Here is a 23,725-nt window from a genome sequence, read left to right as displayed (position 1 = left end):
AACAAGCACAATTTAATTTTGCCCAGTTGTGGCCTGTTGAGGGGCAATAAATATCAAAAGTTCCAAAACATCTATTGTGTTATTTGTATCGATCCACTATATAAACATATCTACATACATGGCATTTGACTGGAGGCTAGTCTCACTTTGTCCCACAGCAACATTAAAATAGTTTAGACTTGTGTACATTGTTTCTGTTAATAATGGATTGTATTAAGTGAATATTGACAATATCCCTACCATGAACCAGATATACACCAGATTTCAAAAACGGAATTTATCTTAAGGGGTTAGTAACTTCATGAGCTGAAAAAAGTGTTTTCGCTACCACCCCTGCACTGCTATCGTGATTTTTCTAGTACTAGGGGTGCATACCTTGCCAAAAAACAATGATAGCATTTGTCCCCCCGATGATACCGATCAACCCCCCTGGTTCATGGACTACTTCCAGTTGTGGTTTGGGAGGCAGACACCCTCACCACATTCAAGCGTAGGCTTAAGACATTCCTCTTTGATAAAGCTTATAGTTAAGGCTGGCTCAGGTGAGTCCTGAACCATCCCTTAGTTATGCTGCTATAGGCCTAGACTATTGGAGGATTTCCCATGATGCACTGAGCTCCTCTCTTCCTCTTAAAAGGAAGTTTTTCCTTCCTGCTACATGGTGGGAACTGTTGGGTCTCTGAACATAATTTTATAAGGAATACGGTCTAGACCTGCTCCAAGTGTCCTGAGAGAACTTCTGTTATGAATTGGTGCTATACAAATAAAATTGAATTGAATATCCAGTGTCATCATTGCATGAAAAATGCTGTATTATCTGTGTCTATTGCCATTTTTTTGTGTACATTTCATGTTCATGTTTTTGTGCACTCATAAAAACATGTTACTAAGTAAGAAATTACACTCACGTTAGAATATTTCCTCTTCTTTTCTTGGAAACTTTCCTGCAACTTTTTTTGTTAGACTATATTTTTATGTAGCCTACAAAACATTGTGTGTTTTGAAGTTTTGGAGGTTCACCTGTTCCCTTACCAGTCTTCAAATTCTGCTAAAACCGACGCCCTTACACATTATTTGACCTCATGCCCCATTAAATAAAACGTGCAATACTGCCACCTACCGATTAAAAAGCGCTCTTACACCTCAACAACACAGCATCACATGATTTTACTTCCGCAACTCATGATGCCAACACTCATTCAAAATATCACAGGGAAGTAAGTGCCGTAGCTGACTGTGTTCAAGGAAACACTGCATGAAAAGGTACATTCATTGAATTCTGCACTTGAAACCGATGTGAGGACTCAATCATGTCTCTGCTCAGATTTGGATGCGTGCTGCTGCTGCTGTTTGGACATTCAGTGAGTACCTCTGAGTGTTTATACTCTGCTCTCTGCTTGTACCTGCAACCTCGTTCAAATAACATTAAAAACTTATGAAAAACTGATTTTAGTGGTGCTAAACACGAGTAATGTTTGTAATAATTGAGTTAAATTAGGCTCATATTTTCAGTTAATATACTGTTCATACATTTAGCTGCACTATGCTATATGCTCTCACATACTTTTTACTTACTATTGTCATTACTTGTTTGTATATCTGCAGTGTTTTGCCTCCTGTAATGGCTGCCACATGTTCATACTGTACATAACTTAGTGGATTCATATCTTCTCCTTGCTGTTTATTCTATATATTACCACTATACATAATACATTTCTCATTTTGATGCTGAACTGCATGTCATTGTATCAGTACTTGTACTCTGCAGTGACAATAAAGTTGACTCTCATATGGTCTAAAATACTTCCCAGGCCTTTAAAAAATGAGAATGTTTTAATACATGTTGGTTGGAAGGTACAGTATCTCACATTGAAGCATTAGTCACAAACTTTAGTAGGCAGTCAAGAATGACACAAGTCAGCTGAGATGTTAGGCCTGCCCCATAAAAACATGAAACTTTAACCACAATATAAACCAACTTGTCCGTCTGTAAATGATGAAAAGTGCACTGTAAATTCACCTGTGGGTCAAGTTATGATGTGCTGACCTGCAGCTCGGGGTACCTCGTTCATTCAGCGTGGACTACAAGAATGACTGCTTTCAGAAGGACGGGAAAGAGTTTCGTTACATATCAGGAAGCATCCATTACAGCAGGATCCCCAGAGTCTACTGGAAGGATCGACTGCTCAAGATGTACATGGCAGGACTGAATGCCATCCAGACGTAGGTTTACCTCCTCTCTCACTCTTTTGTACGCTGTACTATCACAAAAAAAAAGTCTCTCAAACCTCAAATAGCTGGTTTTGACAGTGATTGACTTACTTGACTGTTACTGCTGTTTTCAGTTTATTTTTCTATATATGAATGTACCCAGGGATCCCTGTAAAGCAGTACTGATACTACATACAGCCTACGTAAATAGTGAGTGTGTGTTCGGATAATACTGACACTTCATTCACATTGAAGGTACATCCCCTGGAACTACCACGAGGAGTCTCCAGGCCGGTACAATTTCAGTGGAGACAGGGATGTGGAGTATTTCCTTAAGCTGGCCCAAGACATCGGTTTAGTGGTCATCCTTCGGCCTGGACCCTACATATGTGCCGAGTGGGACATGGTGAGTGAATTTGTTAGTAAATGTACACATTTTTAATTTTTGATGGTATTCAGAATTAGGAAATATTGAACATATTCAACTCTAAGTTTTATTTGGTATATATCAAATCTAGCTTTTCAAAACAATGTGGAGACTTTATAGTGAGAATGCATTTAAACTGATCAGCCATAACATTATGACCACTAACTGCTGAAGTGAATAACACTGATTATCTCTTTATCATGGCACCTGTCAGTGGGTGGGATATAGTAGGCAGCAGGTGAACATTTTGTCCTCAAAGTTGATGTGTTAGAAGCAGGAAAAATGGGGAGCGTGAGGATTTGAGTGATTTTGAGCCAAATTGTGATTGCTAGACGACAGCATCTCCAAAACTGCAGCTCCTGTGGGGTGTTCCCGGTCTGCAGTGGTCAGTACCTATCAAAAGTGGTCCGAGGAAGGAAAAGTGGTGAACCAGAGACAGGGTCATGGGCGTCCAAGGCTCATTGGTGTACTCAGGGAGTGAAGGCTGGCCCATCTGGTCTGATCCAACAGATGAGCTACTGTAGCTCAAATTGCTGAAAAAGTTAATGCTGGTTCTGTTAGAAAGGTGTCAGAACACACAGTGCATCACAGTTTGTTGTTTATGGAACTGGGTAACATCATGACCACCAGGGCACCCAGGTGTTATTGCTGATCGCTGTATATCTCTGCTGTTGGATAGCAGTGCAAATATGTTTGGGATAATCAGTCCCTCCAGGATTTTTGTTTTATTATGGAATAACATTTAAGTTGCACCAAAAACCTGCTGCCACTGTTTGTGTTATTCTGTCAACCAGGGTGGGCTGCCTGCATGGCTTCTCAACAAGAAAGACATTGTGCTGCGGTCTTCAGATCCAGGTGAGAATCAAAGCAAAACAGGATGAATGGCGACACATAGTCCGGGTGCAGTACATGCAACACTATCATTTGTGTATTTCAGATTACATTGCAGCTGTAGACAAGTGGATGGGAAAGTTACTGCCAATTCTAAAGCCTTATCTCTACCAGAATGGTGGTCCTATCATCACTGTGCAGGTGAGTTCTGGACTTATTTCTGCAGGTTTCTGTGTGTCATGTACCATTACAGCTCTTAACTCAGAAAGGAAATAACATCCCTCTCCTGCTATGTCTGTGTTTGGTAGGTGGAGAATGAATACGGCAGTTATTTCGCCTGTGACTACAACTACTTGCGTCACCTGTCCAAGCTATTCCGCTCTCACCTGGGCGACGAGGTGGTGCTCTTCACCACAGATGGAGCCGGGCTAGGTTACCTAAAGTGTGGCTCGATACAAGATCTCTACGCCACTGTTGACTTTGGGCCTGGTAGGTGTCAGGTGTCTGACTGTTGGTTAAAGGTTAAGTCATGTGTTCATGTCTTAAATTACGGATGTATTGTGAAAGCAACTTGAGATGAGATTTCTGTTTTTCTCAATCTTGACTTAATGTCACATTTTAGAGTGTCAGTCAGTGAGCTTATCTTTGCTTTTATTCTGTCAGGTGCTAATGTAACCGCTGCATTTGATGCACAGAGACACGCTGAGCCTCATGGACCTTTGGTAAGTTTTTCCCTTGATGCAGTTTGTGTGTTTCTGTGTGACTACATTTTCTCTCAGATGCTCATAAGGTTTACTTCTGTATTAACAGGTGAACTCTGAATTTTACACTGGCTGGCTGGACCACTGGGGGTCACATCACTCTGTCGTGTCATCTACCATAGTGGCCAAGTCCCTCAACGAAATCCTGGCTGTTGGAGCTAATGTCAACCTGTAAGTAGCTTGTAAGTAAGTGGCTTTAGACGAGTGGTTCCCAACCTTTTCCATAATTTTTTCTCTTAAACTGATTTGACCCCTGACTAACTGACATATTTTATGACTATTTCATACTTGATTCGATGCATAACAATTACAGTACAGAACAACTGATAAACAGTATAATTAACCCAAATAGTGAACACAATAACTGCAGGAAGTTTGTGTAAAATGAGTGGTTTGGATGGATTTTTTATATTTTTAATAATCATACATGGTTAATAGGCTACTCTTTTGACAGTTTTTTTCTTCTTCTTGCTCTCAGCTCTTTGACATGGCTGTTTAGAGTGAAGGCTCTGTGAGGATAGTTTGTGTTCAGGTCTTCAAAGTTTAGATCTTAAAAAATAATCTTGACTTTGACTTGAGCTACATTGAGATTTATTCCTACTCTGTATATTTTTTTAAGTTTTCCTACACCCTTAAAATCAAAAGGGCCTTGCGACCACTGCTAAGTTGGGAACCACTGCTTCAGACACACTAATGCAGATTAATAAAGGCAAATAAAGTTGCACAACAGATTTCAGATTCAACATAAGACTGTGGCATCCACTTTCAATGCCAGAAATTACTTCATTTCTGTCAACATTTCAGTTTCACTTCTCTCCTCGCAGGTACATGTTCATAGGAGGAACAAACTTTGGATACTGGAATGGTGAGCGCACTTCGACAGACTGGTTTAATGAGATGATGTCATCGTTTTAAGTGACTCACAGCAAAGCCACATGGTTGTTGCCAAAAAAAGAAAAAACCTCACCCTCTGATTGCCTATTCATATGTCAGGTGCCAATGCTCCTTATGGCCCGCAGCCCACAAGCTACGACTACGATGCCCCGCTCACGGAAGCAGGAGACCTCACAGAGAAGTACTTTGCTATTCGGGAGGTGATCAAAATGGTAAGAATTGAAAGTGCAGGCCTGTAGTTTTGTATTAAACTGTTGTTACAGTAACTGTTGTTGTTATGTTATCTAGAAGAACTAATGTATTTTATTGTCAACAGTACCGTAAAATACCAGAGGGACCCATACCACCAACAACTCCAAAGTATGCATATGGGACTGTCGTGATGGAAAAGGTATGCACTCAGTTGCCTCTACCGTTGATCTTGTTGATTAAATAATTACTTATGGTTTACTGCAACTCACCACTGAAAGTCTTCTTGTCACCTGATTTAAAACACGAAGAATACATACTAAAAAGCCGCCCTTTGCCACCTCAGCTCCAGACAATATCGGATGCCTTAGAAAAACTGTCGTTCTCCGGACCTGTGAAAAGCATCTATCCTCAGACTTTCACTGAACTCAACCAGGTATCCTTTAATGTTCTTCTTTTTTATGTAGTAAAAAAAAACAAAACAGCAATATTTTATAATATAATTCATTCTTTTCCTTTTTTAGTTGTTGATTTGTTTTAAAATGTATCTCTTTCCTCTTTGTCCTGTAGGCCTTTGGTTATGTGCTCTACAGGACGGCTCTGCCTGTTGACTGCAGCACACCAACGCCACTGTCCTCTCCACTCAACGGCGTCCATGACAGAGCGTATGTGTCAGTAGACGGGGTGAGTCTGATTGTTTCTTAGCAGGTATTACACACGACATGCTTTGTTGATGTCTTTCACAGATTTTGTTATTATTATTATTATTATTATTATTATTATTATTATTCATTAGATCAGGTAAACCTCAGTCTGGCTTCACTGGAACCGTCTGCAGCACGATTATCATTATCCCAAATTTAGATTAGCAGCGGCTGACAACATTGGACATTAAAGAACATTAGCTTCTTTTTCTAAAAAAGATTTGTAGAAAAACATATTTTTCATAGTCAAGTATAAAAGAAAATATTGTTTTTGTGTCTGTACTGCAACTTAGTTTTCATATCCACTCTAGTTATAGAAACAGTTTTAAAATTATACCTTGTTCGATTTAAAAATGCAGAAAACATAACCATGCTGAATTCTTCTGAAGGTGGCTGTGGGGATTCTCGAGAGAAACAAAGCCATAACTGTCAACGTGACGGGGAAAGCTGGCAGTCAGGTTGACATACTGGTGGAGAACATGGGCCGAATCAACTACGGAAGAGAAATCAACGACTTTAAGGTTTTTATCCAGCTACAGTTTAAAGTGTGTGCTTTGACATATAGTAGGTGTCTGCATAAGTATCACAAGGCTTTACTGGATTTCCAGTTCTACAAGCCTACAAAGATAATATTACAATTTTAGTATGTGAGTATGGATTTCATTGCTTACCTCTTACCTGTTTTGAGCTCCCTCTGTCCTCTTCCTGTTTGGTTTCTTTGCTGCACAGGGCCTGGTGTCCAATCTGACTCTGGGGAAAGACACACTCCTCGGTTGGACCATGTACAGTCTCAGTATCGATGAAGCGGTCAGTCAGGGACTTCTCGGTGAACTTAAACCAACAGATGCTCCTCAGCCTGCTGCTCTTTCCCTTCCGGCCTTCTACGAGGGAAGCTTTATCATTCCGGACGGCATCCCAGATCTGCCCCAGGACACCTACATCAAATTGCCCAAATGGAGGAAGGCATGTCACATTTTTCCCTCTTTTTTTTATTTTTAATTATGATTATTCAATATTCAATATTCAATTCAAGATCAACATAAACACCAACATTTCCATCACCACACAATGGCCACAAGAACCAAACCTTTGGATCCACATTATATGATGTACATAGCACATGATATAGTCAAAAAGAAAACTGTACACTTACATCAATATGTTGTAAATATATATGTTGACCATAATTGAAAATATCAGCATGACTTTCCACCAATTTCTAGAATAAATCTAAAAATAATCTTTAGCTGCAGCCCTACTCTAAATGTGGAAAAAGTGCTCATAAATGACATGCTGTTTGAGTGTATCCTGTCCAGATATTCCCTAGCATGATCTCTTCAGTGAAGTTTGTTGTTGTTTTATACCTAAAATGTGGACTAATTAATCAGTCCTTGTGATTTTATTAAATTTTTTTCAGGGGCAAGTTTGGATTAATGGCTTCAACTTGGGACGTTACTGGCCGTCCCGAGGCCCTCAGGTAACAGTCTTCGTCCCAGCCAACATCCTCAGCACGGCTGCACCCAACAATGTGACTGTCCTGGAGCTGGAGGGGGCTCCCTGCGACTCAGGGCCATGTAGTGTGGAGTTCACTACCACCCCGATCCTGAATGCAACAGTCCAGTCTGATTACAAACAGCACCGGAGACTCTTCGCTAAAGACGATTTGTTTTGATAACAAGGGAACTCACTGCTGCACAAAATCAATTTGCACTTTGTTTGATTTTTAAAAAGCTGTAATATGTGAATCTGGGACATGGCATCAATGATTGAATGTGTCTTTATGAAAAGTGATGAAAGCCAAATGCTGTATTTAACCATCACATTGGTATGTGAGTGTCTCTACCTCACTGGACATTTTCATTCGAAGCCTTTTTTTTCTCTTCACAAAGGGATTATTGACAATTGAAGCATTGCCAAAACATCATAGCAGCCTGTATTTCAGAGAATGTTTTATTTTTTTATGTGGAAAACACATCAGGGGAAATGTATTATGTATTATGATACAACTACAGATACATTGGGACTGATGATCTGTAGCTTATATTGATTTTAAACTTATTTTGCATACACTCTAAACCTGTCTGATATAATGCTTATAAAGCATATGCCTTTTTAAAGCAAAAAAATAAACAATATGATTTAAATAATACTCCAACGATCTCCATTCTTCTGTGACGAGACGCTTGTCGGAAGTATGTGTTTATCATTATAAGACATTCTTGCTGTGACTTGATGAACCTTATTATACCAGCAGGGAATTGGTTTGCAATGTGGACAAAAACATTTCTCAACAGAAAGCAGAGAAGATAAGACTTCAGGATTATATTCTTTGTCTACATCATTGGATCTGTGAATATGGGCTTTGTGGAATTGTTTTCATTGACAGTAGATGGCAGCAATTCATTTTTAACATCCAACCTGTAAAACTTACTAACAATCTTTTGGAGTAAAGCAACAGATGTGTCACAATAGAAAAATAACACAAGGTTAATATATAATGAATTAATAATTAAATAAATTATAAATACATAAATCAACTAAAGTCAACTTTAACAGAATAAGACTTGGGCATTCTATATATTATAATAATTATTATTAGTATTATAACATAATAATATATTGGCCTGCATTCATTTCCCCCATAAATATAGAATATAAACAGATATGTTTTGATAAGGACCAGTTATATGTGTTGTTATAACTGTAACCAAAATAGGTAGTAAGCAGGACATTTTAGGAATAAAAAAAATAAACTTGTCACTGCTCGGTGGATCACAAACAGTGACACTCTAAATGACTCGAAACAAATCTTTGGCATTTTTTGTATTGCAATATATTGTTACTGACCCATACTCATATATCTCCAATAAGCTGCTATCTGCTCATATCTCCCTAGACCAGGATTTTAATATAAAGACAATATTGATAGTCTCAATTGGCACAGGCAGAATTTCTTTCTTCTTTCAAATTATCTTTGGCTTTATATTTATATATATATCACAACCGAAGTGAACACTTTTCAAAAGAACAGAACATAATCGAAAGAACGACATTTTCTAACAATTTCTAATTCAAATGTGATTATTTACAGGAATGATAAAGAGTATAAGTAATAAGTTCCCACTCTCGCCACACTCCAGTCCAGCAGGTGGCGGTAATGCACCGACACGCTGGTTTGCCAACCGCCATTAAAACTAAACAAATACTAACGTAGAAGAAGAGGGCGGAGGCCTGCTGGTAATTTCAGGAGCAAAATAAATAAAGCGAATATTTGGACGTTTTTGTGCAGCGATGAGGTAAAAAAAACAAACCCAACAACCTTGGATGAAATATTTAACATTTATTTGTCAGTTAAATGTCTCGATGCAGACCACTGTTAGCTAACTATGAGTAGCGTCCGCTAGCTGAGATGTTCGCTTTTAGTTGCACAGTTGCGGAAACTGCCTTTGTTATTATCAGCTGTGTGAAACAGTTCGCTGTTATATCTCTTACTAACTAACTAACTAACTAACTAACTAATAATCCCTAACCATAACTACAGCTGTTGTCATGTGTCAAGTTGTTAACCAGGTAAACATGATGTATCAAAGTATTTCATCATTAACCTGCGTGTTTCTTTTGATTCTTCCGACAGGTTGTGAACGCCTCTCTGTTTCGGACATTGGGCTCAAAATGCAGCACAGTAACGTAAACACACAGTAACGTAAACACACACAGTAACGTAAACACACACAGTAACGTTAACACACACAGTAACGTTAACACACACAGTAACAGTAACGTAAACACACTGTAACCTAAACACACACAGTAACGTTAACACACACAGTAACGTAAACACACAGTAACGTAAACACACACAGTAACGTTAACACACAGTAACGTTAACACACACAGTAACAGTAACGTAAACACACAGTAACGTGAACACACAGTAACAGTAACGTAAACACACAGTAACATGAACACACAGTAACGTGAACATGATTGATTGACTAGAGTACAATGTTGTGCTACTCGGACTCAGTGACACTACCTGACAATAGTTAACAGACATGCCGTGGTGCCTTAACACCAAGCGGAAATATAATTTTTAAGCATACAACCCAGGCTTCATCACACAGTGAAAGCCAATCTGCATGTGTATTTTTATACAAACTTTTATTATCTTTATCAGAGGGAGGGTTTTTTTTCCTTGTAAACACGGACTGTAAAACGACCTAAGACCATGGTAGACAACCGCTATGCCACAGCTCTGGTCATTGGCTCGGTGCTGAGCCTGCTGGCCACAGTGTATCTCTCTGTGGCTGTGGGAACTCAGCACTGGTACCAGTACAGCTGTCCACCAATCAGACATGAGGGGAGCAACGCCTCGGAGCTCAGAGAGGAGTTCATCAATGGAGATTTTGATGAGAAGGCCTACAGCGACACCATGTTCCGCCTGAATGGCACTCTGGGACTGTGGTGGAGGTGCGTCCGGCTGCCCGGCCAGTCACACTGGTTCAAAGAGCCAGGTAAAGACTTCCTGTGATCCTGCTGATTAATGAATATTACTATCTTCAATCACACACAGTTGGGTAGCTCTCCTGCTATAAAGTCATGTTATGCCTGCAGTTCTTTATCTTTGAGTGTAGTTTAGATAACAAACTCTTTAAAACACCAAATGTGACTGTTTGCATTGCAGGGAAATGCAATTTAAAATAATGATTTGACTTGAGTTTTCCATTTAATAAAATGTGGAAGCAATGAAAATGTGTATAATGAGCTTCAGTGATCAAGCAGATACAGTAAAGAAAAACTAATTGTTTACCTTTTTAAAGTTACTTGAGGGTGAAACGTAAAAGTTGTTCATGGTTAAGTTGGTTACATCACTAAAGTAATGAGAGATGTGGGTAAAATAGTCACAGTATAAGTATTTTACATTTCAATACTGATAGGAAACATAGATTTAAGTGTCTATATTTGTCTCACCCATCAAATAAAATAAGACACTAATTAATGGCATTAATGCAGAAATCACTTAAGTAGAGGGGCACAGTGAAGCAGGTATAGGCCAGATGTGACCAATCCACGTTATATACAGTTGTCATTATAAACCTCACTGTTTGCTCTCTTAATTACTTTAATTCTGTCACAGCCTCTCACTCAGTTTTCGGTGGCACAGAATCTTAATACTTATTGTCACTATATGGTATATAAGTACCGGTTGTCTGTAGATACCCAGACTTAAGCTATGGGAATCATTATTGGGTTAGATTTCTGTTGTCTTGTGGTGAACTGTATATCATGTTCCCAACTGTACATCACATCCTGTGTATTGGTAAACAATGACAGCTCAGTTGAATTGATGCTCTCTGTTTCTGACTTTAGATCCAAAGATGGAGACGCAGTGTGTGAGCTTCACTCTTCCTCAGCAGTTTAGTCCAAAGTACAAATACCCAGGAAACAATAACGAAGAAGACCTGCTGAGAACATGTGAGTCCACCCTGTACCGCCTGTAGATTACATGAGGTTGGGTTTAGGTTTTCAGTGTATTCTTATTCTGTTTTAACTCACGTGTACTAGACTGAAAGGCCACTAGCACACTTTGTGACAGTGTCATTTATCTGTATTAGTGGTCACAAATACCCAGAAATTTAATATTTGAAACATAGAAATATGGACATTTTAAAATGTAATATTGGAAATCTTGTGTAACCTATCCAATATCAAATGAATACTCTGTACGATTCAGAAAATACTCTATGGTGAAGTGAAAGCTTCAGGCTGGTCTCGTGCCGCCTTTTGAATATTGGATTTGAATGTTTTTCTATGTAGGTTTTAATTTGGTTTTTTTTTGGATAATGTCTTCTTCTTCTTGCAGACTTGTGGAGGTGCCAGTTTCTTCTGCCCTTGGTGTCTCTGGCCTTGGTGTTCCTCAGCAGCCTTGTTGGGGTCTGCGCCTGCCTGTGCCGCAGCTTCACCCCCACCTTAGTTGTGGGAGTGCTCCATCTACTTGCAGGTCAGAAAAATGCATGCACGTGGAAAAAAACAAAAACAATGGCATGGCATGTAAACAGGAAAACACTTTGGGGGCGGCAGAACTGTAGCAACCACCATGTCTGATTGTGAGAGACTCCTGTCAGTCAAACAAAAACCATCTCAAATTCTTAAATGTACACAATCCTTTTTTCACATGTTGAATTCACCGCGGTATGTTTTTGAGGAGCAGACACTGGTGTGTGAGCTTTCATAGAAAATAACAGTTGTGGGTGTTAGCATGCACGTCTTAAGCTACCAGCGCCTTTTGCGAACACGTTTCAAGCTGCTGATTATCAAACTTAAAACTAACGTCAGCCTGGAAGTGCTGATTGTGGGCCTCTTCTTGTTAGGTGAGTTTGTCCTCACACATCCCCCACTTCTTGAACTTTCCCAAACTTATAAACGTCAGAAGATTTTCTTTTGCTTTGATTAATTACGGTTAAGCAAACATATTAATTGTATTAATCATTATCATCTGATGAGCTTAATCAGACAGTGTTATTAGTTATTTATAAACAATTGCCTCATTCATTAAATATAGGGGGCATTGCTATGGTTGTCTTTATTTCCAAGCCTCTGCTATAATTTGCTGCATGAACAAACAATCATGTATTTTCAGTGAAGATTCAGTGAAGGGACTTTCACTTTAATATGTGGTTTTTGTTTAGTTGTTTGTTCCAGAAGTGACACAGCACATACAGTTTTTGTGTTTATGTGTGTGTTTCGTGGCGTTCATCGTTTATGTCTCTCCTCCGCTCATCAGGCCTGTGCTCTCTGGGAACCGTCTGCTGTTTCCTGGCCGGGGTAGATTTGCTCCACCAGTATTCCTCACCACCAGAAGGGGTGGAGGGCTCGCTGGGCTGGTCCCTCTACCTCGCCCTCATCTCCTTCCCTCTGCAGATGATGGCAGCTGCTTTGTTCCTGTGGGCGGCCAGGAGTCACCGCAAAAACTACACCCGCATGACTGCTTACAGAGTAGCTTAAAGAGAGATTACTACAACAGCATACCTTAAAACAGCCTACTGGTCTGAGGACTATTAAAAAATAAGTTTCTGGTTAAGACAGGATGTACATTTAGTGAAGTGACCAGAGGCTACTGGTTGTAACTTCTCACTTCCTTTGTAACATTCTTTAACTAGAAAACACAATAACATGGCATCACAGACCTAGAGGCAAGTAAACCAGTTTGCAGCTAATCATCATAAGTGCTCATAAATAGGGGTTTAATGCTTTTGCGTTATATTATTTCACCTTTGTTTTTTTTCACATCTCTAACCTGTATTGTGAAAAGCATGTTCTTTAATGTATGTTAACACCCTGATATTATGGCTGATTTGTTATTTCTGGTGTTAACTGTGTTGGCGTGCAGTACTTAAATGCCTTTTTTATTTAGTTGCCATTGCTTCTAAAGCTGCTCACCACATTGCCCTTAAATCAGTTATAGATTATAAACTTGCACAAATTTTAGACATGTAGTTATCAAAGACAGGGTAGCTCTCTCTATAAGTGCATGACAAATATAACATAAGCCTTTTTATTTTTTAATTTAATTAATTTTTTTTTTGTTTGGATTTTTTTTTGTATAATCCTAAATATCGAGCCTTTGCTGTGCATGCCTTTTAAGCTGACATTTCCGTCATCTGTGGTAATTGTTGATTTCAGTCTGTGGTATGTGTTTACTAAATGTCAGTAAATGTCACTCACTAAAAATTTAACCACTCATCTCCCATTGTCACCCGTGTTTATAGATCTAATATTTATTAAAGCAGTTAATTTGAATGTTAACTGAATTGATTTGATGCCACTCGAGCAAACCTGTGACCTCTTTGTAACATTTAAATTCAAATGTTTCAGCCCCAAAATATACTACTGCCATTTTACATTTGTTACAGTGAAGTTTCACTGTAATCCTGGTTGCAGTCAGTGTTCTGTTCCTTTAGAGCTCGGTTTTATCAACCAGCTGGCTGGTTTGACAGCTAAATATTGGTTTCTGCTTCAAATAAAGCCTTTTAAATGTCTGTTGGTGATACTCCACAGTTGAATTTGCAAAATCTCCCCTTGGAAGTGGAAATCCTCATAAATCTTTCTTTACACTTAACATTTGTGTGTAAAGTGAATTAATTTTTTTTTCTCTGTTTCAAATTCCAAAATTGCTCATTTAGAAAAATTGTGATGTTTTTGTGTCACAATGTTTTGTTACTCGTCTGAAGTGTATACACTCTGTCTTTTGTAAATGTTTTTATGTGTTCTGAAGCACACTGTTCCTGTAATATTAAATTTGCCATTTGCCTACTTCTGTATTTGTCTTGTCTTTGCTCTTACTGTTTTTTAGCAACGTGGCTCTGGAGATAGCAATGCCATACTTCGGTTTATGACCAAATACCTGCAAAACATTGACATTACTGTCAGCCTCAGCTGTACTTTGTGTCCAGTGCTAACTAGCAACCAATATCATGCTAACATGCTCAACTAAATTAGTGAAGAGTGGAATTTTTTAAAGTGCATCAGCATGTTAGTATTGTCATTGTGAGTACATGTTAGCCTGATGATTTTAGCATTTAGCTCAAAGCACATAAGTACAGCCTCACAGCTTGCTTAAACTTAGCGTGGAAACATTCTTAATTTTACCATTTTATTGGATCATATTCATTTTATACCATTGCAAACTTTGTATCATTTCGTCCTTTCATATATCCACCCTCATGAAGACAATGGGAAACCATTCTACTGTTAATTTTTTTTAGTATATATCAGGAATATTTATTTTCTTCAACTGACATTCACATTTTATAGCAGCTGAGCAGTTTTTGTAAAACCGTATGACTATAAAGGTTCAAGTCAAGTCAAAACACACAAAATAATAGTTCAATGTGATCTATTTTTTAATTTATTCAAACATAGTGTTTTGCATTATTGCCAGTTAATATACAGGGGATGGAAGAATATAACTCCAGCACCTGTGCAATATTATTCAATCAAGTACAAAAGCAACTCATTACACATGAGCCTCACAGAGGTAGTACTGTTGCAGTGTTTCTGTATTCAACTGAGGAGGTAATCATGTTATTGTGTCATTTATTGCATAGGTTTGTGCATTAGCTAATTTGAGATGATTAAAACATGATCATTAATGTAGTGCACAATTTCTTTTCTTTGATTATACTTCAAAATCTCTGCAGTATATATTAGTATCACTCTCAGTCTTTCTTCACACTTATGGGCGGGAAGGTCAAAGTGATCTTCTTGGCTAAATGGAACGCAATCTTCTTCTCATAGTAGGCACATTCATTTACAAAGAAAGGGTAGAGTTCTTCTCCCTCGTACTCCACCATCTCCCCAGAAAATGACTGGAACATGGGGTCTCCTGGTCGGAGAAGTTTGAAGTCATTATCCTGTGGAAAGACAGAGAAAGCCAACGGATGAGTCAAATCAGGTTCCTTGCTTATGGATTCATGCATGTACATTTAAATGTGCGAATGGAACTACCCTATGTAGCATTATTTTAAAGAAATAGTTCGACCTGCAATGACTGATTTTAAAGATATGGATTATAGCCATTTTAGATGAAAGCTTATATGTACATGCATCTTTCCTAGATGTGTGTATTGTACCTGCAGCTGGGGATGTATGGCAGCAGTAATCTCATTGCTTGTAGGATCTCTTGGGTAGTCTACACTCTTCACCAAATTGTATGCTTCCACTTCACCTCCTTCAAATGTACTTCCTGTTGGCAAAATACAGTGTTAGTAATAATACTGGTCACACTTACAGAGGTCATTTAAAAAGGTCAGCCAAATTATAAAGCACTTTATCACTTATCCCTTGTGATATTTTTCCATGCAGGTGGTTGTGGTTTGATTTGGCCAGGTTGAGAGAGGTTTGGCTTTCAGGCTAACTGCCCTCTCTGGTCTGACAACTCCTCCCCTCCCCCTCCCTTACCTGTAACCTCTACAGCGTGCCTCTCTGCTGACCAGGGGAGAAGAAAGCTGATGCAACTCCACTCACGCAAGGCTGCAGGCCCTGTCAGCCCCAGGTTGCTTAAAGCCTGTGCTTTAACATGTCTTCAGCTTGAGCCCCCCCGCTGTGGAAGACATCTTGCCTCGTTCCTGTGGCAGGATCAGCAAGGGTGATGAGGTTGAGTACAGGGTGGTGGTGGGTAACTTTGTCTAAGGGTGTGAGCAGAACCATCTGCAGCTCAATGTGACAATGAGCTGCAATGAGCTTCACTGACCCCTGTTTCCATCCAGGGGGTCAGTGTAGACACTATAGAGGAATACAAGTACCTTGGAGTTCATTGATCTATATACTGACAATAAACTGGACTGGGCTAAGAACACTCAAGCCCTCTACAGGAAGGGCCAGAGCCATCTCTATTTTCTGAGGAGGCTGAGGTCCTTCAATATCTGCCAGACAATGCTGAGGATGTTTTATCTGAGTCTGTGGTGGCCAGTGCTATCCTGTTGGCTGTTGTGTGCTGGGGTGGCAGGTAGAGGGTAACGGACGCTAACAAACAGATCCGCAAGGTCAGTGACGTTGTTGGGGTGGAGCTGCACTCTTTGACAGCAGTGTCAGAGAGGAGGATGCTGTCCAAGCTACGTCAAGTCATCTTGGACAATGTCTCTCACCCACTCCAAAGGGAGCTGGTCAAACACAGGAGTACTTTCAGCAGGAAGTCATTTCTGCCTGTGGCCATCAAATACATACAACTCCTCCCTCAGAGTGTCAAAACTCTAAGTCATTGGTCATTACACTGGCACTAGAAATGTTCTCTGATTAATGTGCAACTATCTGATTGAGGTGCAATACTCGGGTCAATGTGCAATACACTGGCTTATTCTGTTAGTAACTTTGTAACTTCTGTCATACTGTAATGTTTAAAATTCACTACTATTACTCATTTCATTCAGGTACATACTTATTATATTTCTATTTTTATTTTTTATTTTTTACTTATATGTATATACCTATATATACATTTTCTATTAATATATATATATTGTATTAGATATTGTAATATAATTAGTATTTTTATTCTTTAACATCGTGTGAGCACCTTGAGGAACTGTAACAAACAAATTTCCTCCCAGGGATCAGTAAAGTATTTCTGATTCTGATTTGTTTTTGTGTGTGTAATTTGGGTGATGCGTCCCTTTAAATACCAGGGGTATTTTCTTACCGGAATTGAATCCTTGAAGCCATTCGATTGTGAGATCCACTGCCTCTTTCACCATGTTAAAGATATCAGCTCTGAGCACACCATTGGGTTGAGGACCTACCTCTATTGCTGCAGAGAACAAGAGAAACAGGTGCAACATCTTGCACTTGCAATCAATTAAATTAAACTAATATTAACTAACTAATATTAATATATTAAACTAAACTATTTTTGCATTTGCAAGAAATACACTTACCGAAGCCATGTTTGCCCACTGACTCTAAGGAATAAGCTTCAGAAATAGGTATATCCAGCTGGATTACTCTCACAGGTGTAGAGGTCATCTTGCTCTGAAAACCAGATTATTCCATGATTTACAGCTCTTCAGATTCTGATTTGTATTGCCTTAGACCATAATTGGTATGGAGAACAAACAACATATACAACTCAATAATGACAAAATACTAAACAAAGATAACTTGAACAGAGGTCCAAATGAAATATTTCAAGAACAACTGGATGGATTGCCATGTCATTTAGTGCAGATGTTTGTGATCCCCAGAGGATGAACACTAATGACTGTGGTGATCCCCTGACCTTTCCACGAGCAACACCATCAGGTAAAATTTCTCATTTTGTCTGCATCCCAGTGTTAGCATTTAGTTCAAACTATTGCTGCACGGCCTCACAGAGTCGTACGCATGGCTGTAGACTGTAAACTGTCCTGACTAAGAACATAGTATTTTGGTCATAATTCATTAAAAAAATTTAAGGGATCTTTCTAAAAAGATTTCTTGTTGTGCATTTATGTTAAAAAGGACTACGGTCAGGCTATATGTACACTCCTATAACCATTATATCTTCCCTTGGTGTTGCTAACTCCAGATAGCCTGACTGTAATTTATCTTCTCATGTTGTCCTCAACATAAATATCAACATTGATAACTAGGATATTCTTAATGTTGCATACAGATTTAATGCAGTGGTTTTTTTTAAGTCAGTGTTTAAAGTTGAAGTTGTTTATGAGACCTGCAGTTCCAGTATTTTTATGCTTCATGTCATTAAGTTAAAACGTACCACTAATTAGATACATTTGTCTGGATGACTCCATGAAGCTCATACCTGTATGTATTTGTAAATGTGCAGGGTGATCCAGTCTATGGAGTAAAAGATGAGGCAAAGGCCCATGTTGGCAGTGGTGTTGTGGACATCGCAGAGCAGATCCACAGCCTCTTTGCTTCCTTTTGGTCCAAGCTGAGAGTTCAGCTCTTGGGCTCGCTTCAACTCATAGGGTGTAGAGTCTGTTATGGGGGCACTGAAAGCCAGAAGATCAAATAAAAACTTGAAATGTTAAAAATGTTAAATGTTCCTTTGGTACATCTTTTCCTCTTCAACTTACCTTAGCAGGCCTTTTGTGAAACAGCGATTCAGATCTGTGTCGGTGTATCTTCTACAAGCATCCACCGCCCGTGGATTTGATAGAACGGTGGTTATAGAAACAGATCCGGCCTGATCTACCTTCTGTTTCTGCATTTCTCTCACCAAGTACACCCCTGACATCTCATTTCCATGGGTGCCGCCACAAATGGCAACACGGGACAGTGGCGGGAGCGAGACATGCTCCATCTGTTGGCAGGAAGAAAGTGGTTGTACAATAAGTGTTGTCCTGTCTTATTTATTTATAACCCTTAATACGCTGACCTCTCAGCAAGCAAACAAGTTTAAAAGTTAATGTAAACATCCATGAAGTGACAAAACCTATTTAAAATGTAAACATTTAATACACAGACAGACAAGATTAACCTGTGACTGGATTGTGAAATTAGGTTCAGCCTCTGGTTAGAAACTGGGGTGAAAAGTATTACTGGATGACAGCCAGTAAGTCATTTAAATTAATAAGTGACCTAACCTCTAAGTCTCAGTCACATTGAAGGAAATCCCAGTAGATGGGATGTTAATCTTTAAACAAATATTGTAAGCAAATGTAAAATCAAATGTTAAAAGATGTCAACTGTTAAATTTGTTTTAGTACAGGTCAAAGTACAGGTTTAGCAAGGAAGTGAGGGAAGCTAAATAAATGTACTCTGAGAAACATCAGTTCTCAGCCAGTCATTCTGGTTCCCCCGAGCAGGCAAATAACCAACTGCAAATGTAAAGCCCTCCTCTCCACCTCCGAAAGCTCAGCAGGTCACCAAGAAACCAAGGACCACAGGACTAATGACTACAGATCCTTCACCCTGACCTCTGTGGTCATGAACTCTTTGTTGAGCATTCATTTTTTGAACTGTCCTTCCTATTGTTAACAGGAAGGACAGTTCAGTAAATTAGGTACAGGCTGTTGACTTACAGATAACCTGACTTTAGTTGTTTGTTTGCCAGTGGATGTGTTAAGTGTTTCTTACGGCTGTATAATTCACAAGTTAATCACTGACAGGGATAAAGGTTTCTAATTTGTTGCTGTACAATCACCTAATTTGTGAGTGAGAACAAAAAAAGAAACCCTACACTGCTTTAAAGGCTGTTACATAATGATGTTTTTGTTACTAACTCTCCTAGCAGTCACAGCTGTTCCTCTGTAACTTTGCAGAGCTGAATGGTTGTATGTGGTTAGCAGTTTCCAAGTGAGAATCAACCAGCTGCTTGCAAGACAAATGCACAACTCGGAAAACAAAGTAAGATTTAAAGCTTGCAAACAAGATACAAAAAAAATTGTCCCAAATGTTTTAGCATCATGATACTTTCAACATGTGATATTACTTTGTGCTGTGAGTGTTTTGAGAGCCTTGTTTATTCTCTTCACTGTACTCTGAGAGAATAACTGAGGCAAGGTAACTGATCCCCCAGGAAAAAAACTAAACCGATTCATCCCAAAGAGTTATCAGTGTCTTTGTATTCTGTATTTAATGGGAAACCAGTGAAGAGGAGCCAGATTTAAAATGTGCCTTTTTTGAGTTTTAGTCAGTAGTCCGGCTGCTACATTTTGAAAATGTTGCTGTCATCAAAGGGCCTCTTAGATCCTATTTCTTTACACTACTCGCCATTCCAAGGTCAACACTAAAAACCACAGGGCACATCTGCTGTTAGACGCCCCAAACTAGGTCATGTCCCGTGCCTTGTCTAAAACTACTGTTATACAAGCAAAAAGATTTTTCTGGTATGACTAACACAGAGCTGTGTCTAATTTGGACCACATATGAAAGTGGCCCAAATATATATATATATATATATATATATATATATATATATATATATATATAACAGTTGTGCTGTTCACACTGTCATGAAAGAAACAGTGTAGTTTATGAGTATGAGCAAAAAAATTAAAATCTGATTTGGGCCCATTGTGTCTGCATTATTAACATAGCTTTAGCCTCCTCAATACATACATACACATACTATGATGTAGTTGTAAACAGATATAACTGTTTATTAATGTAGTTGTCAACAACTGCAACTCCTTCTGTGGGCACCCATTGACAGATAATGAATGACAGTATAGACATCGGTAACACACTGTTGTATAGAATATGTCTTCATAGCAGAAGTGATGCTTGCTGACAAATACTGTACACTTAAAATGTCCTTATAACTGCTTATAACTTTATTATAGTGTGTTAAATGTTTACAAATGTTTACACGCTGCTTATAAATGCCTAACAGTGTGCACCAAGTTTAAAAACTAATTAATTTCTGATGACAATGTGTAGGATTGACTTTCTGTTGCATGCACCTCCTTTCATGGTTTCGTTTAGACAACACACAATACAATATCAATAAACAAGCATTCAAAAAGAGGAACACTTGAGTGTATGCTCATCAAAACATCCTGCAAAACAGGCCCGTTTGGAGACAAACCAACATATATTATTTTAGAAATTTGTGTGACCAGCTCAGATACAGCAGGCTGGCTTAATAGAGTTAATAACACCCATAACGTAGAAAAAATGTACAAGGACAGATGAACAAAATTAATATGCAACCAGATGACTATCTGCCTCTTTTTATGTCTTGCACAGGAGCAAAGTGCAGTTCTGTAAGTAACAAGAGCAGTACAGCGAGAAAAGCATTAACGTGTAAATTAACTTCCACCAACAAAATGTTCATACAAATATATGCAAGACACTATGTTTACTGCTGCATGTCTTACCTTTGCCCTTCTTGGCACTCACTGAACTTCAGCAACCTTTGAAGTTAGAGGGAACTTGTATCAGGACAGCAGTGCAGTATTTCACAACCTGCAAGCAAAGCAATACAGGCACAAGCAAAAGCTCTCCAGTCAGACATTAACCGTTCACATGCACAAACATGAATGAATGCCAGGTCCACAACAAACCAGTCCACATAGACAGACTGCTTCAATTTACATCCGACCCTCCCACTTCCTTGTTTCTACTTCCTGCGGCCCTCCTCTTTATGTTCTTCAGATCAAATTTCAAGTAGTTAGACATTTTGTGATGTAACAAGAACTTGTGCTGTATTATTTTCTACCAAACCAGCAGGAGCCGCTCTGAGTGTGCAACAACAACAACAACAACAAGACAACATGTTATGTTAAGTTGCTTTACTGATAATAGGGAAAAGCCTCAAGGATTCGACCTATACTAACCCACACTGTTAAACACCTTTGATGAATTAGATAGACCCCAGCCATGTAATTATTTCATAGATATAAAGTTATATAATTACCATTTTTAAGAACTTAAGTTCTCTATCAGTTATGTTATGTTACTTGGTTTCACATGTGACTTCATATGGTGAATTGTTTTTGACATTTCATTTTAAAAAAAGAAATTATTTGTTCCATGAGTCTACAGCCATGGGTCAAACTTGGCTGTATGCTTCATTTTAATTGTGGAGCATTTAAAAGCACAGGGGAAGGCTATTCTAGTCAACTGTGCAGATGTTTTGAAAAGATTTGAGCTCATCACAATCCCATGTATGTGAAATAAATATTACGTGTTCTGCAAGCAGACTTATATTCACAGTACAGCACTTTAGAGAACCATCTTGTGTTGTCAAATCTTTCGCCTTAGTCCTACTTCTGCAGATTTTTTCTCTCTGTCCCTCCTCTCCTCCTGTTCCCATGCATTTCTTGTCACCATTGCCATACTCCTTCCATCCACCAGATGCCCTCAGACTTTTACCTTCTCTCATCTGCCCTAATCTTGTGATACCAGACCAGGGTTGCGAGTTTGCCCATGCAATAATCCCTTTCCCTGCAGCCCAGTCACCTGACCTTCCCTGCCCACATCCTCACCTGTTCCCACTGTCCCTCATCAACCCAGCTGTACTGGTTAATTTCCACCAGTCTATTTGTCAAAGGTGCTATTTACCTCACATCTTCGTGTTTAAGCCAGAACCCAAACCTGACCCTGTACCTGTTTCTGCCCGCCTGACCTGTCTGACCTGTTTGACCTTCTGCTTCACTATTTGTAGTTGGATCTGTTTGCCTGTTTGTTCACCTCATGATCCTATAAACCTTTTCTCCTTTTGTTAATAAGTCATTGATCTGCACCAGCTACGTCACTGTTGTCTGCATTTGGGTCCTATTCCTGTTGCCCTACAGGCACCAGTCGTAAAATGTGTTCCAGTTTGGTAGTAAGTAAAGATTGTAACACTGGTTCAGTTTCAAATGAAGCTAAGCCTGAAAACAAACCTTAACAAGACTATTACATGTATTAATTATGGGAGAAAACTGGTGTAGATGCATGAATCCTAATATATTAAGCTTTAGAGCAGTTTGGCTATTTAAATTGTCAGCAGTAATCCCAAACATTTACTTGATTGTACTTATTTGTTATAATTAAATTAATATTCATATTGGATTAAAATATGTTTTATACTTCTATAGCCTTTATTGTATAGAGAAGTCCTGTTGAGGTTACAGTTATATTCTCCTACTTGTTGAATGGTACATGCTGTCTTTAAGTTTAGCTACACTTGCACAACTTAGTTCAGGTATCACTTATCTCATTACTTGCTTTTTTAGTTGTCTTTTGCAATCTAGCACCATGGTTTCCAAGCTTTCACTTTTGTGACCCTTTAAAATAAAGCTGTGTCTACATGTGACTCCTTCTCACACAGGAATCAAGTGTAGTGTTCACCTCTTAACATTTCAGACTGTGTCATTTTAATAAATGTTCAAGGCTTTCAGAGGCAAAGCTATCCAATATGTTACTTAAAAGTAAAGATTAAAATCAGTCCAAATTAAATTGATTTAAAATTGTATACAAGAACTTAATTTCTTATTTTTTCCTGTCCCATTAACCTTCTTGTGATCCCTCAGATACAGCTTGTTGACCCATTGGAGGGATACTGAACCTTACGCTGGGAATCACTAATCTAATAAATGTGAAAATGTTGATTACCTCACATCTTTCATATCTTCCCCCTCCATATAACCCTTCCGGTCTCTTCAATTTCTTACAGTCTCTCTCTCTCTCTCTCTCTCTCTCTCTCTCTCTCTCTCTCTCTCTCTCTCTCTCAAGAGAAGTCCTAGGCTCCATTTAGACATGTTATCCTGTCGGATCAG

General features: G+C 38.8%; 3 protein-coding genes across 3 annotated transcripts; 2 read left to right on the top strand and 1 right to left on the bottom strand.

The window, feature by feature from the left end:
• The first annotated feature begins 1,169 nt into the window (after positions 1-1,169).
• glb1 (galactosidase, beta 1) lies at positions 1,170-8,166 on the top strand. Its single transcript, XM_051385368.1, has 16 exons — positions 1,170-1,361; positions 2,054-2,223; positions 2,467-2,617; positions 3,433-3,493; positions 3,576-3,670; positions 3,778-3,958; positions 4,133-4,191; positions 4,280-4,401; positions 5,055-5,095; positions 5,224-5,336; positions 5,441-5,515; positions 5,660-5,749; positions 5,884-5,997; positions 6,407-6,538; positions 6,747-6,980; positions 7,435-8,166. Exons 1-16 carry the CDS (start codon positions 1,311-1,313, stop codon positions 7,687-7,689), a joined length of 1,944 nt encoding a protein of 647 aa, XP_051241328.1. The 5' UTR covers positions 1,170-1,310; the 3' UTR covers positions 7,690-8,166.
• A 1,044-nt stretch (positions 8,167-9,210) lies between these two features.
• Positions 9,211-14,330, top strand: cldnd1b (claudin domain containing 1b). The gene is made up of 5 exons (XM_051384751.1): positions 9,211-9,313; positions 9,652-10,531; positions 11,388-11,492; positions 11,881-12,018; positions 12,802-14,330. The coding sequence occupies exons 2-5, from the start codon at positions 10,246-10,248 to the stop codon at positions 13,020-13,022; spliced, it is 750 nt and encodes a 249-aa protein (XP_051240711.1). The 5' UTR covers positions 9,211-9,313; positions 9,652-10,245; the 3' UTR covers positions 13,023-14,330.
• Positions 14,331-14,902: 572 nt separating this feature from the next.
• On the bottom strand, positions 14,903-21,516 carry LOC127354678 (N-acyl-aromatic-L-amino acid amidohydrolase (carboxylate-forming) B-like). Its single transcript, XM_051384750.1, has 7 exons — positions 21,341-21,516; positions 18,593-18,819; positions 18,316-18,508; positions 17,450-17,543; positions 17,215-17,322; positions 15,650-15,762; positions 14,903-15,430 (listed from the first exon to the last, which is right to left on the bottom strand). The coding sequence occupies exons 2-7, from the start codon at positions 18,817-18,819 to the stop codon at positions 15,236-15,238; spliced, it is 930 nt and encodes a 309-aa protein (XP_051240710.1). The 5' UTR covers positions 21,341-21,516; the 3' UTR covers positions 14,903-15,235.
• Between the last annotated feature and the right edge of the window lie 2,209 nt (positions 21,517-23,725).

The sequence above is a fragment of the Dicentrarchus labrax genome, unplaced genomic scaffold (genome assembly GCF_905237075.1).
Source record: "Dicentrarchus labrax unplaced genomic scaffold, dlabrax2021, whole genome shotgun sequence".
Classification (NCBI taxonomy): Eukaryota; Metazoa; Chordata; class Actinopteri; family Moronidae; genus Dicentrarchus; species Dicentrarchus labrax.
This window is presented reverse-complemented; position numbering and strand designations above follow the sequence as displayed.